This window comes from Gymnoscopelus microlampas, assembly GCF_963454915.1.
Source record: "Gymnoscopelus microlampas genome assembly, chromosome: 5".
In the NCBI taxonomy this organism is placed as follows: domain Eukaryota; kingdom Metazoa; phylum Chordata; class Actinopteri; order Myctophiformes; family Myctophidae; genus Gymnoscopelus; species Gymnoscopelus microlampas.
Genome location: NC_139942.1, coordinates 49177245 through 49193715, shown reverse-complemented (window position 1 = coordinate 49193715; position 16471 = coordinate 49177245). Strand labels below are relative to the sequence as shown.

Below are 16471 nucleotides of genomic sequence, written 5' to 3'. Positions count from 1 at the left end.
CACGACTCTGACCAGACTCATGGTGTGGGTTGGAGGAGTGGAGGTGGAGCATAGACTTGAGCTCTGCAGAGACAGCTGCAGTGAGTGGTTTTGTGTAGACCCATTTTGTCCTGGCAGCAGGGCTGAGTGTAATGCCATCCAGACTGCTTGCTTCCTTGGCATCAGCATTATAGGTCTGCTCCAGTAGCATGTCAAGAGAAACACTGTTGTGGCTGCCATCTGCTCGTCTGCCAACAAATAAACCTGCCATCAGTGCTTCATGTACCTCTGAAGCTGTTTCTGGTAGTTTCTTCATCTCAGCCAAATACAGAGGTAAAGATTGCTGCCCGTATTTGTAGTGGCCTGCTGCAGTGAGGTAGGGTAGCATTCTTGCTGATTCACAGAGATGTCCTGTCCAGTCACCTTCCCGATCGTAGTAGTAGGTTCCTAATGTGGGTCTACTCTCCTTTTCTTTCTTTTATTAGCGATGGTGTTTTGTGTATTTCTATGATGTGATCCTCACTGCTGTGCTGTACCTCTAATGTTGTTTGTCTATGTCTGTATAGTGTCTGGTGAGCCAAAGACAAATTTCCACTTGTGGACAATAAAGATCTATTATTATTATTATTATTATTAGATAAACCTTTGGAGAAGATCTGACATCTCCAGGAAGGTTGCCCAGAGGACTGCAGTTGGTTGCCCATTCAATGATTCCTGAAAAAGCAGCAGCTGCTCTCTTAGGACTGCCATCTCTGTTGCCATAAGAGTCAGCTGTCACTGTAAAAGTCATAGTAAAACTAATTTTCGCGTGGCGTCCATCTTGGTAATATGCAAATTAAAGGTCCGGACGCACCCAATCATAAAGATAAGTATTCCATTGAGTTTCTCATGCTCTGAAACCATGAAATAGACACCAAGTTTTTATTTCTAGCCCATCTGGTTCAAAAGTTATTGCCAAAGCTATTTTCTGATAGGGGCCAATATTGAGGCGGCCATATTGGATATCCAGCAGCAAGTTGACCGGGTTGTCCATATAGGTTGTGATCCTACTGGGTCATAGATATTATTTCTGGTGGCCAACCTTTTAGGGCAGGGAAAATGCAGCATACCCCTATTTGCCCCTTGGTACTGATAGGGGCCAATATTGAGGCGGCCATATTGGATTTCCAGCAAAAAATTGACCGGGTTGTCCATATAGGTTGTGATCCTACGGGGTCATAGATATTATTTCTGGTGGCCAACCTTTTATAGCAGGGCAAATGCAGCATTCCAAAAAAAAGGGGGTTTTGCCCCCTGGGTATAAGGCTTTGTGAGCTTGTACATCGGCTATACTCACTATTTGTCATACAGCAAAGTATATATGGCTTTATATAAGTGGTTAAGAAATGTATAAAATTTAAACATGAAAAATAAAAAATAATCTGTTTACAAAATGGATTTCAATAAAATCTCTATTGAAACAAAAATATTCTGTTCAAGATTTTTCTGTGTTATTATGCTCTTGCCTGTTTTGGCCAGATCTCCCTCATTTTTTTAAAAATATCTCAACGGTGCCCATCTATCCTTGTTAAATTAATTTATTGAATCACTTAATTGAAGAATAGAATCCTGTGACGTCAGTTATCTATGACATACATACTGTATGACTTCAAATCTGGACAAGGTTTCACACACAGACTTCACCTCTTATAGACGAATCTACAGAGCGGCAATCATAACAGCGGTGTCAAGCGGCTGCCGCTCCCCACCGCAACACCGCATCTACAGGCAGCGCTCTGGGGGATTCGTCTATAGCAGTGGTTTTCAACCTTTTCCGCGTCAAGGACCCCCAAATTGACACATATTAGCCCACGGACCCCCATTTGAAAAGATATGCCAGGGATTCAACCATTTTGATATCTTGGGGGTCTTAATCTACACTGTATCATCATCGTTAGTGTTCATTTAACTCTGAGAGTGTACAAATGGAACCAAATGGACCCGTTAGGGTCCATTTGGTTCCATTTGTACACTCGCAGAGTTACAGACACATGTAAGGGTCAATTTGGTTCCTAACTATTCATTTGGCTGGGGACCCCCTGGAACCCCCTCAAGGACCACTGGTGGTCCCCGGACCACTGGTTGAAAACCACTGGTCTATAGCCATGTCCTAACAAAAGGCACTCCGAGTGCATGATGGGTGAGACTCACATGCTTGGTGGCCTGCAGGTTGATGATGGCCACCTTGCCACCTTTCTTCTTGGTGAGCAGAGGTAGGTCTCCTGCCGGTTTGATCTGCAGCGAGGTGCCAAGGGTCAATGCCAGGTCTGCCTTCCTGAAACACAGTTAAAACAGAGTCAATGCCAGGTCCGCAGTGAGAATGACACAGTTTTTGAGCGTTTTCCATTTGTCCAGATGTGCTCTGAAACAGCAGCCTGATGGGAGGAAATGAGAGGAGTGGTTTAGGGCGTTGGTTCTCAAAGTGACGTCCGAGAGACGCCCCAGGGGTCCTTGGTGGGGTTCCACTTGGCAAAATGATGAACAGTTTAAACCCTGTTACATTTTATTTGGAAATAGCCGATGTACAAGCTCACAACCCGTCACATTATTGTGAGCTAGTAGGTAGACTGTTTTAGAAGAGTGTTTTTTTTTTCCCTCTCCCAAATTTTGTTTTCGTGCCAATTGATTCCTCCCCAGTCCCCACATACATTTCTGTGTTGTCACTGCTGTTGTATCCTACTGTATTTTTATTCAGCATAAGTAGTAGTAGGGTAGTTGTAGCAAAAGCAGATACAGTAAGAATAGTGCCTTTTTCTTTTTCTTACATACAGGGACAAACAGTACAATACGAAACAATTCACACCCAACATAACGTTTAACACACAACTAAGGTATAAGGCTGGTTCAGTTTTAAACAACACTCAATTCTCCCCATAACCTCCCTCCCTCATGGGTCTTTAGTCCCCGTTCATTTCACCACATGGACAAAAAAAAGATCCTAAAAGAAGAAAAAACAAAAAACACATTAAAATCAGCAAAATCCACAACGAGTTATATGGGGAAAAAAACACAAAAAAACAACAAGAATGTTCCTTTCGCCTTTTTCTCTCCCTCTCCCCTCCTCCCCCATAGAGAACGAAATAGACGAAGGTAGACAGTTGTATCCTACTGGATGAAAGTTGTACCAGGATACAAGGTGGAAATGAGGACTGCAACGATACGATATAATGGCTGGAACAGGCCCCCTTTCACAACAGGAAAAATACATAAATCTGCCATTCAATAACGAGAGCGTGTGCTACAGCGAAAGCGGAGCTTCTTTTGTGCCGACTAAAAGGAAGTAGAAACATATGGTTAAAGAGAGGTCAAACAGAAAGGCGATGGGTCACTGTGCATGAAGGACAAACAACACGTACAAAACCATTACATAGTAATCATGTGGCTCCCACATGACAATGAAAGGTGGTTATTTTCTAAATTAGTTTTTTGTATTACCTATGAAATTTACACCTTGTTACTACGAAATACACTGAACTAAACTGAACAATGATGTCAGGGGTCTTCAACAGGGGGTCCTCAGAGTTACTACAGGGGGAGGTCGACTGTTTTCATCAAAAAGGTTTGGTGTGTAGAGTGACCAAATGCAGAGCCAAGGGTGAAGTTTAGGTGAAGTATTGTGGTTTTAATGGTCAAATGTCTGAAAATATAAAAACAAAATCCAACATAGTAATAGAAAAGATAATGTATAAACAAACACAACAAACAAAACACTGATGTCTATGAAGCAATCTACATGCAACATTTTATACAATATACAGTGGGGGGAGGGGGGGGTCCCTGCTTCATTTCTCTCTCTCTCACCTAGGGGGTCCTTGGCCTGAAAAAAACGTTGAAGACCCCTGATGTAAGTGATGAAGTGTATGTGTGAATGTGGATGGAGGAAGACATATTGCCCACACAGGAGAAACGTGCACAAAGGCCGTAGTAAAGCTGACCAAGCCATTAGCCTACTAAAGTGTTTCCCAAACAATGGGCTCTTGTTGTGACGCATTTTGAGGACCACGGAACAGACCCATTTTTAATGGGCTGTGAGTAAATTCCCCTAAATTTGTTTCATTATTATTTCAAAATATATAGTAAAAAAAGAAAATGCTGCATTTCATTATTTTATATGGTATTATTTAACAGCAGATATTTTTCCCTGCCTGTTAGTCAAGTTGTAACAAATTTCTTAGTGAACATTGACACAATTCTGTCAGGTTTTTCAGAAAACTGTTTAGTTTAGAAGGTGTTTTTTTAGGATCACCCTCGGGTCTAAATGGGATATAAATTATCAGGGGTGCACATAACTTTTTCGGTCTGGTACGCAGAAGAGCACCTGGACTTGTGACTTGGTGCGCATGGCGCCCGTCCCGTTTTGTCAACGGGGGGGGGGGTGGGTCAGCCCGGACAGTTTTGTCAATGGGTGGGGGGGTTCAGCACGGTGCCCACCGGACAGTTTTGTCAACGGGGGGGGGGGGGGGGGGGGGGGTTCAGCACGGTGCCCACCGGACAGTTTTGTCAACGGGGGGGGGGACAAAAAAAGGACGCTCTGCTTCTAAATTCCGCCGATTTTCGCCGTTTTTTTTTCTCACGCTGTTAGATAAAGCCCCCAAGGTTGGTGCCCTGTGCTGCTGCGCTGATTTTATCCGCCAGATTGGGACGTTCACGGCATATTTTGCACCATTACGGTGCGTTCATCATCGGTGACGAGTGCCTCTAACAGCCGCTGCTGCACGCAGCCAGCGAGGCAATGCGAGGCGATGCGAGGCGACGCGAGTCATATCTCTCCCCCTGTACCTAATGGCTGTACATGGGGCCGACGGGTGCTTTAGAGTGATTGTGTGAGTGTGGCTTCAGGAAGTAAATTCCTAGCCTCGATCTCCAGGCTTTTATTTTTAGTTTTGCTAAAAAATAAAAGCTTGGAAATTCCTGTCCCAGCTGTTGGTGCGCAAAAGCGCCTCGCGTCGCCTGATGTGGTGCGCATTTTTTATTTTGGGTGCGCATGCGCACCTGCGCACCAGTTATGTGCACCCCTGGATATAAATTAGGTAGTCTCGCGTCACCAGACTACTATTCCACAATCTCTGAATGCTATATAGAGTCTGGAACTCCACTTCCCGAAAGCTGTGTAACGGAAGTTGTTCAGACCGGAAAAACATTCGACCAATCACGACGCGGTGCCCGCGGACCTGTAGTCCCAGTGGAAACAGAACCGAGGCGGAAGCATAGTCATAGGAGCGGTAGATTCATGTTATTTGTGCGAGGATTGTTTATCACAGAAAACTGAGAAAGGCATCATGGAATTAACGCCGAAAAAACTGTGAAAGAAGACACTAGTAGACATAAACGATGTTTATGAGATTCGTTGATTCCAGTCGGACTCCTTTGCGCCACTGCACAATGCTGAAACGGACGTGGGTAGGGGAGGGGCATCCGCTTTCCCCTTACACATGATCAGAGCTTCCGAGTCCCAGACTGTATGCTGGAAACATTTGTAAATTGTGGGAGGCAACAGTCTGGCCACGCAAGACTATAAATTAGGTAAACTTTGCGAATTTTGAACCGATTCCATTGTTTTGATGTCACACAGAAACCTCTTATTTCCATATTGTAACTTTTTGTGTTTTTTAGTAAATTAACGCCCTACTTGATCATACTACAGCGTCACACAAAAGCATCAAAGGTAGCAGGTCAGCAAGCTCGAAACGGGGCACGAAGCGACGCGTTTCGAGCTTGTCGATCTGCTAAACGTTATCCATTTTTTTTTTTAATCCTGAAAGGTTTTTGGACATAATATGAGGTTTCCACCCAACAGAGACAATGTTTTAGGCAAGAGATGCAAACGAGGCCAATGTCAATCCGCAACAGATTGCCTCAATTTATAAGGGGATTAAGGTTAAATTATTTTTTGTATACATTTTTGTATGCCATTTGTAAAGGTATGCTTTAATTACCAAAATCAGTTCCAATACGAACGTTTATCCATGCCTGCTCAAACATGTTACTGTTGTTGCGGTCATTGTTATGCCTGATACTATTACCACTAACATTTCTAAATTTCTATACAATGTCTTTATTTAATTATTTTCATTGTCATTTTTGTATTATCTCTGCATCTGGAAAGAGTGGGGTGGGGGGGGGTGTTGGGTGGGAGGGAGAGCGGGTGGGGGGGGGGGGGGGGGGAAATGAGGGGTATTTATGCATTGCATATGTATGTATGGTCATGAATACTGACCTCACATGGGAGGAAAACAATCTTTAAAAAAAACAATTATCAGATTTATATATTTAAAAAAAAAAGAAAAAAGATGCACAACAACAGCATGTGTTCAGATTTGACACAGTAAAGCCATTGTAGGCAGAACTGGGGCACAAGCATCACAACCCAAAATGACTGCCATTATCCTCCCACACGGACACTGATGAAAATGATAAGAGGCAACAATACGTTGCCTGGGACATACTGGCCCTCATTTGTCAATGGAACATAAAAAACAGCATAACCCATTCAATTTGAGAACGCATCTGTGTGTTTCAGATTTCTTTGGGCTATTCAAAAATAGCAGTTATACAAGCTCATAGCGCGGCTACAAGCTTTTATAACAGCTATTTTTGAAAAATCGTGAAAATGTGAGCAAATCTTTTAATATATATATATATATATATATTTAAAGCAAACATTTGTAACTCAAATCTTTGCTCTTTTGAGATGGTGTTCCGCGGCCAAATACATATCATTTTGGGTGGTCTTTGACATGAAAAAGTTTGAGAACCACTGATAGTATAGCAACATAAGTGTTTCAGAAAACTGTTGGGATTTAGAAGACATTTGTAGAATCGGCCTCAGGTCTGAATGGGTTAAATTCGAGCCCAGGAATCAGCTTGCGACCACGTCCATGAGTGATTTATCAAGCAGGTGTACCCTGTCAACTGCGGGGCAAGAATGGTCGGCTAACCCCACCTGTTTTTGACATGAAGAAGAGGAATATGGCCAAGAAGAGGAACTTCTCCGACATGTGAAGTTACCCCACCAATCATCTGCGTGGATTCACACAGCTACACAGCAGACATGCCTATCATATGCATGGCATGGCACACGCTATTTGCATATCAGTGCACTCAAGTGTCGGGCTTATCCTTAAACGAGGTTGCACATAACTCCAGAAAGACATGGCCTACTGTAGGCTACCCAAGTTGGGAGACTCACTCTCCATGAAAATATTCCAGCGCAACGGTCCCCAAAATCCTCTCGAATGTATGCGCTCACATGTCTTAACACAGAGCCAGTAAAGTGCTGTTTAAATGGCTGAATGATTAAACATCTAACTTGTAACATTGTACATGTAAAATATTGCTTTTAATTGCTCGAATTTAATTGCTTGTACACTTGGAAATATCCTACCAATTTCATAAGACACATCGTCAATGTATGCCTTTACAAAAAATAATGTTTTCACATTTATTATGTATTAGTTTCATAGCTATACATTCTGGGAGTGAATACATATGTTTAGATGCCTGTCAGATGGTCAGACAATGCTGCCCCACATGTCTACGATGGAAAAATTGGTGTAGCCTAAGCCTACACAACCTTAAACCAGACGTGAGATTTGAGCGTGCCGTACGCTCAAGTCAAAGTCATGATAGATTGATACACAATTGCGGTGATCTCGGCGTACGCCCGTTTTTCATCTGCGCAAGCTTGATAAACGAGGGCCAATATACCCACCCACTGCATTGGTGTGTGTTCAAACAGCTATATATTCTGATATTCACCTGCTGGCTTCTTCAGACCTGTTCAGGTCCATGTCAGGCAGAGGGTCTTCCCAGTCCAGTATGGTACTGATTAACTTCCCTCTGTGTACCACAAAACACACACACACACACACACACACACACACACACACACACACACACACACACACACACACACACACACACACACACACACACACACACACACACACACACACACACACACACACACACTTAATCATTAATCATTTAGATTTTCGATCATGGTTCAAGCTCTCCTATCACCTAGCTCGGTCCCCTCAGTGCCAAATTCTGCCAATCCATTTTGCAGTTAAGAACCTTGGTGTGACTTTTGACAGCAATTAAACTTTTTACAATGTATGTCAATATGTCACTATTTAAATGCATTGTTATTTTGTAGTCTATGCTCTTTATGTAAGGTAAACACAATTTAAAATGTGTGTGTGAACACACAACAAATTTATGTCAACATTATTTGCTCTACATGTGTTCACATGTCCTTACTAAAGACAGAATTATTTTCTTGATTAATTATATCAGTCTATAACAAGGGTTCCCAAAATGTTCAGGCCACAACCCCCCACAATAATCATATTTGAACTGGGAACTGGTGACAAGCACATGGAATTGCAGACTTTACATTTAGTTTGACTCTTGTTCCACAGATAAATGTTATGAAAATAGCCACAACTACAGCCACAACTACAAGCTCACAACGCCTCGCACTGCGAGGCGTTGTGAGCTTGTAGTTCGGCTATTTTCACAATGTTTGCCTTCTTCTTACGTAATATTTGACAATTTAGTATTAAAAAGGTCTTAAAAGTCATTAAATTAAAACTTTAGAAATGCGCAGATACCCTGTATACACTTATTGCTGCATGTTGGTTTGTTTACTGTCGAGTGTTATAATATAAATAATGTTGCACATTTAGCTAATCATCTGGGGACCACCCAACATAATATGGGGACCCCCAGTTGGTCTATAAGTCAATAGTCAGCAGTGATGTTGTGATAACATTAGAATGTTCAGTTCTCAACCTCACAGACTTCAAAAGACCTCACAGACACACATGAGATATATCAGTCCATGTATGAACAGTGGACAAGGACAGACTGCTTTCATTTATTGCTCCACACAAATGGAACAAACTTCAGGACTCTCTGAAACTGGATAGACATGTATTAGGTTGCTTCTTGAGGATGCATTACATAGTGACTGCACCTGCTTCATGTAACCCTATATTTATCTGCATGTGATTTGTTTTTCTTTTTTTGCTTTAAATGTTTGTTGTTTTTCATTATATGCATTGCATTATATAACTGCACTTGTTATGCATGCTGTGATCAGAGGGCGTCCTTGAAAAAGAAAGCTTGCTCTCAATGGTCTTCCCTGAATAAAAAGAAAGAAAGAAAGAAAGAAAAGGCTGCTCTGTGTATGATTGTATTTATGTAACCAACACTATTTTACACATTTGTAGATTACCGGTATATCAATAATCATATTATTCGACAAATTCGTATATGACTATTAGTCAAATAATTATTTTAAATCGAGGAGAGCCCCACAATTCACTTTTTTTTTTTTGTCCATACGTTACCGTCACTCCACTACTTGAAAATTACATTTCTCTCCAGACTTTTCCAGACTCACACAGTAATACCATTTCTATATTTAACCCATATGTGAGCGTACATATGGCATGCCCACGCTCATCGCTTTTCACACGCCTGGTTGTGATGAGTTGACGGAGTGAGTGTCTGTCTCTGATTCTCTGCACATCAACATGAGCAGATGTGCATCCAATTCAATTTGAGGGAACGACTAGCTATCCTATCTGGCACACATGGGGCCATGATGATGCACAAAACTGTGGGGTATCATGGAGTTTTCTGAAAGCCACAATGACCCCCCCCCCCCCCCCCCCCCCCCATATCAGGCGTCTCATCTCAAGAACTGGGGGAGGTTTAAGTAAGAAGAATTTAAGGAAAGGATTGTGAACAATACAAAGGTTTTTCTACCCAACTAACTGCCCCTATCGGTTAGACATAGGCCTATGTCACAATTATTACATAATTGTCTGTTTGCAATATTTGAGATAATCACAATTATGTTTTGCATAATCGTCATAATCATTTCCATGTTGAAACATTTTCATACATTTAAAAAGAAATAGCAGATCTACACGCTTACAAACAACAAGCTTCTAGATCAGCTATTTCAGCTTTTTTTTTAAAGTATAACATTATTAAATATGTCAGTAATTTCTTCTTATATTTAAGTTACTAGAGGTTCGAGCAAGAGTTTGTCACTAAATAATAACTACAGTACATTGGGTCGATTGGTTGTGGACATAAGGATATGTTATCTGCAGGTTCGCAGGCCTCTAGAACGCACCATGCAGAGTAACAATATTGATATCCGATATAATGATTGCTGTTATGGCCGATAACCGATATAAACCAATGTCGATATGATCTCATTCTGTATTAAAAAAAATAATAATAATTTTGTCCATTCTGAAAAAGCATATAAACACTGAATTGGAAAAAGCAATGCCTCTTTATTAAAAAAAACTAGGGATGCACCGGTATTGAAATGTTGGCCCATATCCCAACATAAACAGCTTGAATGTAGTATTTTTATTTAAAACTGTTCCAACTTGTTGACCCTTTTGAGAGCTTCCCCAGAAAACACTGATAGAATCTGCAGCCTTTGTCGTCACAAAATGCTGTTTCAGGCTTCTTTTCCTTTTTTCTTTCAACAAAAATAAAACATCGGCAAAAAACGAAAATATTTTGATATCGGTTCGATACCGATATTGCATTTTAAGGCCAACATCGGCCGATACCGATATGATGACCGATTAATTGTCCATCCCTATAAGGATTGAGTTACCTGCAGGTTCGCAGGCCTCTGGAACGCACCACGTCACAGTGGCGTCCGGTGGGTTTCAGCCCCATCACTCCGATCACCGTCTCTCTCACATACTGCCTGTAAAATAGGGGTGCTAACAGTTAATCAAACTCATCGACAGAATCAACTGTGCAAGGGATAATCAATGGGGAGCGGGTCGTTATTGGGAAATAAACCCTGACAGGATGATTAGACCTTGACGAGTAGCGGAGGGGTCCAATCACTCAGAAGGGGTTTATTTTGGGAACCACTGCCGTACATACTAGATGTTCAGGTCACAAATGTGTTTGTGATGCCCGTCCGCCCACCCAGTGCTGGAAGAAGTTCTCCATTTCTTTTTTTTTTACTTAATGTGTGCAAATCTTTGAATGTATATTTTTCACAACCCGTTTCGAGCTTGCAGATCTGCTACTTTTGAATTTGAATCCTGAAAATTAACACATACTGGACTTGACAATATTAACACATATCAGATTTCAACCCGACAGAGACAATATTAAAAAGTAGAGCACACACACACACACACACACACACACACACACACACACACACACACACACACACACACACACACACACACACACACACACACACACACACACACACACACACACACACACACACACACACACACACACACACACACACACACACTCCTTTCAATGCTGGATAACGGCTGCAAGCGAGGCTCGCTGAAAGCGGATGAAATCCCCATGCAGGAAGGCGAAGGGACTTTGCCACATTTTTGGAACAAAAATAATCAACCACCCGCCGTTTTTTCAGAGCACTAAAGTGATACAACTGATTGCTGCCAACTCCTCCGACAGACAAAATGTGTGCAACCATCCCCTAAAGAACGACTTAACACCTTGTTATCGTGTGAAGTGAACACACCTTCAAAAAGCTTTGAAGTTGACACACTCAGGTTTTACGGACACACTGCTGCATATTGTATGAGACGGTTGAATTGGTCTTCCTTACAAAATCACAGAATGGAGCATTGGTATCATAGGACCACAATGGAAACAAGTCGCCAGGACATTTTGTGTTATATTTTTAGCCTAAAAGGGGGATACGTCACTTTCAAACATGTTTGGGGTCATTTTAACGTCTACTCAAGCTTTTGAGAGACCCCCGCCCAGATAGTTCTTAAGTTGCTTGCTTGATTCAGTATTTATATATTTGATATTCATTTTATCAGACACGTCACACGCCCCCTTCCTATACAAACCCATTGTAAATTCCATTTTAACCATGATAGATTCATCAAAAACACCCGTCCTTGGTTCTTCTGGTGACTCATACTGCCCTCCTAATACGTGAGGGGGCTGTGTTTTTTTTATTACTTTTTCATTCATTTCTTTATTTTTGTATTGCATAAAAATCAATGAGAAAACTTAATTGACAAAACACGGCCCACTGACACATTAGAAGGACAATATCAGTCACCAGTTTTATGTTGATACTTGTGTCTTTTTTATGTGAAATCACACTTTGTGTGCTGCAGTTAAACCTTGGGTTTGGCGAGTGTGTCGTTGCATTAATCCAGTCGAGTGTTTACTCATTTAATTGGGCCGTGTTTGAAGTTTGAAAAGGCCACTTGTTTTAATACATTTGTGCATCATGGTCCGCATCTTCATGTCATATTAAAGCTGGAGACACACATGGGATCCACTAAGATGCTGACATGTGAAGAGAAAGAAGGGTTCCTCTGGCCACCCCTGCAGGATAACAAGACCCCCGGGTCACTTGCCTTTGTTTACAGACCAGCAATTTAAAGCATTTTTAAAGTGTGCTTCTCTTGACCACTCTGACAAAATCAATAAGGATTTGAATAATTAAAACATTGCCTGGCACTCTGAAATTATAGCAACTATAGCACTGCTAACAAAACCTAACAGCAAACAGACAAACAAAAATGTGACTTACTGTAAGCCTCCGTTAAACTTAGTTGCTTGTCAGGGTCGCGTGTCAAAAAGAGCCGATCTACAAGCTACAGAACGCATTGCAGCGCAACCCGCTCTGTAGCTTGTAAATCTATAACACAAAGTGCTTCATGTGTATGTAACGCCCGCGATTTGAACCTGTGTCTCCCGCGTGGAAAGGCAAACTTATCCACTAGCCTAAAGGGGAATTCCCCTCTGGCTGGTAGGGCTGTCACGATTATGAATTTTACTTTTTGTTGATTAAAAATTGAATTGTGTGGCTTTTAGGCCACACAAGTTGTACAGGGTAGATGGATGACACAAACTTAAAATACACAAATACATGACTGACAATGACCGATACCAATAATCAAAATAAATAATGTATTATGGCCAAAAGACATATTTAATATTTTAAAAGTATATGTCTCGCTAGGGCACTCCTCATTAGCCAACACACAAGAGGAGGTTGAATGAACTGAAACCAACGCTTCCCAAAACAACAGGTTTGGGGATAAGGATAATTCCTTTTAACAGGTCGTTCATGAAAGTCCTTGCGGTCTTGTTTCCAATGAGAACCTGTGAGCAATTAGGGGTTAAGAGTCTTGCTCAGGGACAAATTTCATTTCATCGACACATATGCTGACCTGGCCTGGAATCGAACCTTGGGCAACCAGGGCATCTGGCTCACTAGGCGGGCTCACTAACCATTGAGCTATGGCCGCCCCTATCTGAATCTGTTGGGAATTGATTAAAACGAAACAGGCACCTGTGTGTGCAGTCTCAATGTTGTTTGTAAACAAATAATTGGTCTATAGAGAGTCAGTGAAGCGTATGCTGTGCATTGATTCCACCTTGTACGTCTCCTTGTTTGGGGATAGACATATAGTTAGAGTTATAGGCTTGGTGTGAATAATCCTTAACATTATCAAGGTGAGTCTGGGGCCAATAAAGCTCATTAGCATGCTAAGATCATCATGGTCACGTTGAACATTGGAACATATGAATAATATTTTTATTTCCGTTTGCCTTTTAGGCTTCGTAATCAAACATTCTACGGTGGCAGCTATGACAAATAAATAAAATATGATAAATGGCTGACATATTTATTAATGTTATATATATATTTTTTTTTTTAAATAGCGGAGATAGCCGGTAGATCAGCTATTTCAGATTTTTTTTATTTGAAAATGTATTGCGATTACATGATTTGTGTAATTGTGACAGGTCTAATCTTATGTTTTGTTTTTGTCTTGTAAGTCTGTGTTAGCGGCTCTGACAGCCGCAGGGAAGAATCTCTTCCTAAGCCTTTGGCCCGGGGCTGATCGCAGAGCATTGGTCGCGGGTGAACAATATATTACATGAGGACAATATCAATTTGACGCGTCTCTTATTTCCATTGTGTGAAGTCAAAGTCCACTAGCTTTTTTTGTTGGTGGTCCGCTATCACTGTCAGTGTTGCCATGTCTGCTTATTATAACCGACTTTGGCCTTGTTTTTTCTGTAAGGTCGTTTGTAAATATTGGTAGTTGTGGGTCGTGTTTTTTTTGGGCTTGTTTCTTGTTAACAATCCGGCACAGGAACCAGATTTGGGTGAAGCTTTCTGTGCTTCTAATGACAGGGGAAGAGGAGGGGGAGACCAGAGGGGGGGCACGCCCAGTATGGGCTATATCCCTCTGTCATACAACCTTCACCCATAATAAATAACACCTCTCCCATATACAATCCTGATGTAAATACTGCCGAAGACCAGTCCTGCCATAACCGGGCGCCCCCCTCTGAAAACATCATGTTTTTAAACCACCATGGGAAGCCCTCCACAAGTTATACAGAGAGGGGACAGAGCTCACATTACCACAATTCTAGTCAAAGGAGAGAGGCAGCATGGTCCCATCTCCCCTAGAGTACAGAATAGAACTAATACAGACACCCCCCATCGTCGCACTGCGGTTGGAACAACCATGGACGGCTAGAAGTGATGACTGCACAGGGCCCACTGACTGCACACTGTTTAAGTGACATCAGAAGGTGAAGCTAGCCTGATCAATTGACCTTAAGGTTTTTATTCAGCTTATATACACGTGTTTTCTGTATACCCAATTTCACCTCCAGTTCCATTCGTTGTACATAAATGGGCCACCAGAGACTGTTTTCTACGAGCACGGACACTGGTGTAAATGACCAAACTGTCCGTCTTGGGTTTCCCCTCACCCTTTTGATACACCGAGATGCCTATGGCTCAACTACATGTCCTGTAGTCCCCTATTACCCCTCCTCTCTCCTCCTTCTCACGTTTCTCCACTTGAAGACATAAACCAGTGATTTTCAACCTTTTTTCATATCAAGGACCATTATTGAGTTTGGATGTCTGTGCGTACGTACCTGCCACATTTCTCACATTCCTCTACGAACATGTTTCCATGGAGCTCTGCCAGCAGGTCCCTAGAGGAGAGAAACACACCAGGGGAGGGAGGGGTATGAAAGAAACCATAGTCATTTAAGCCAGTTATTCTCAAAATGGTCGGGGGTCCTTGGAAGGGGTTCTAGGGGGTCCCCAGCAAAATGTGACCTGAGGCCGATTCTACAAATGCCTTCTAAAATCAGTAGTTTTCACACTTTCAAGATAAAAAACAAAAACAAATCAAAAATAGCAGATGTACAAGCTAGCAGCGTGGCACAGAGTGACACGCTGTGATCTTGTATATCTGCTATTTTTGAATATCCAACGTAAAAACTCTAAAATGACACATGTCACAAAATGTCACAATCAGTTGAACCATTTTTATCTGTATTTTATTCTTTGGCTATTCAAAAAATGCTGATCTACAAGCTCACAAAAAGCGTCACAATTGTGAGCTTGTAGATCGAATATTTTGCATCTACATTTTTTAATCTATTTTTGATCTACTAGCTCAAAACGTTGCAGCGCGTTGTGACCTTGTAGATCGGCAATTTCCAGCTAAGATATTTAGTGTAGAGTGAAAATAGGAGGGGGGCCTAGTATAGAGCTCTGAGGGACCCCCCAGGTCGACTAAATATAATAGGATTTAAGTGTTAACGCGTCCAGCAAGCAGTGGTGGAAAGTAAGTACATTTACTCAAGTACTGAAGTAAAATTATGCCATATTTTTACTTTCCAATTTTCAATACTTTTACTTCTACTCCACTACATCTCAGAGGCAGATATTGCAGTTTTACTCCACTACAATTATTTGACAGCTTTATAGATACTAGTTACTTTGCAGATTTGGATTATGAAAACAAAACATACATGAACATTCTAATTTGAAAATAGCTGAATAGCTGACATTTCGAGCTTGTAGATCAGCTATTTTCAAAACCATTGTATACATTTTGAAACCTGACCTTCTGCATAATGAGTACTTTTACTTTTGGTAATTTATAAGTACAATTTGATGCCAAAATTGCCAATACATTTCTACTTTTGCAAGTAAAAAGTGAATACAGAACCATTACTTGCAACAGAGCATTTCTATATTGTGGTATTGGTACTTTTACTTAAAGGTAGGGTAAGTGATTTGCTTTGGTTAAAATAAGTGTTAAATAGCTCTATATTCTGATAGTACTCATTGCTATAGAGTGTTTGTTCAGTATTAGGAGTCTGCTTGTCTCTCCACCTCTTTATTAAACAGAAAATGCATTTTCGTTTCAGTTTCATTTCCAATTTTATCCAACCAGGACAGAGAACCCAACCAGGATACAGATTAAACAAGTGAAATTGGAAGTGATGACACTAAGAAATGAGCAGGCAAAATTGGAACTGGAACACTATACAAATTAAGCTTAAAAATTGGTACTTTCTCCTGATTGGCTGAGATTTTGACACCTACCGAAAA

General features: G+C 41.3%; 1 protein-coding gene across 1 annotated transcript in view; it reads right to left on the bottom strand.

The window, feature by feature from the left end:
- Positions 1-16471, bottom strand: part of sirt6 (sirtuin 6) — a 34059-nt gene that overhangs the window by 6074 nt on the left and 11514 nt on the right. Inside the window, exons 4-7 of the mRNA XM_084058199.1 lie at positions 14998-15057; positions 10673-10768; positions 7777-7857; positions 2170-2293 (exon numbers count right to left, since the gene is read on the bottom strand). Coding sequence (XP_083914325.1) covers positions 2170-2293; positions 7777-7857; positions 10673-10768; positions 14998-15057 — 361 coding nt within the window. The remainder of the gene's footprint in view (positions 1-2169; positions 2294-7776; positions 7858-10672; positions 10769-14997; positions 15058-16471) is intronic.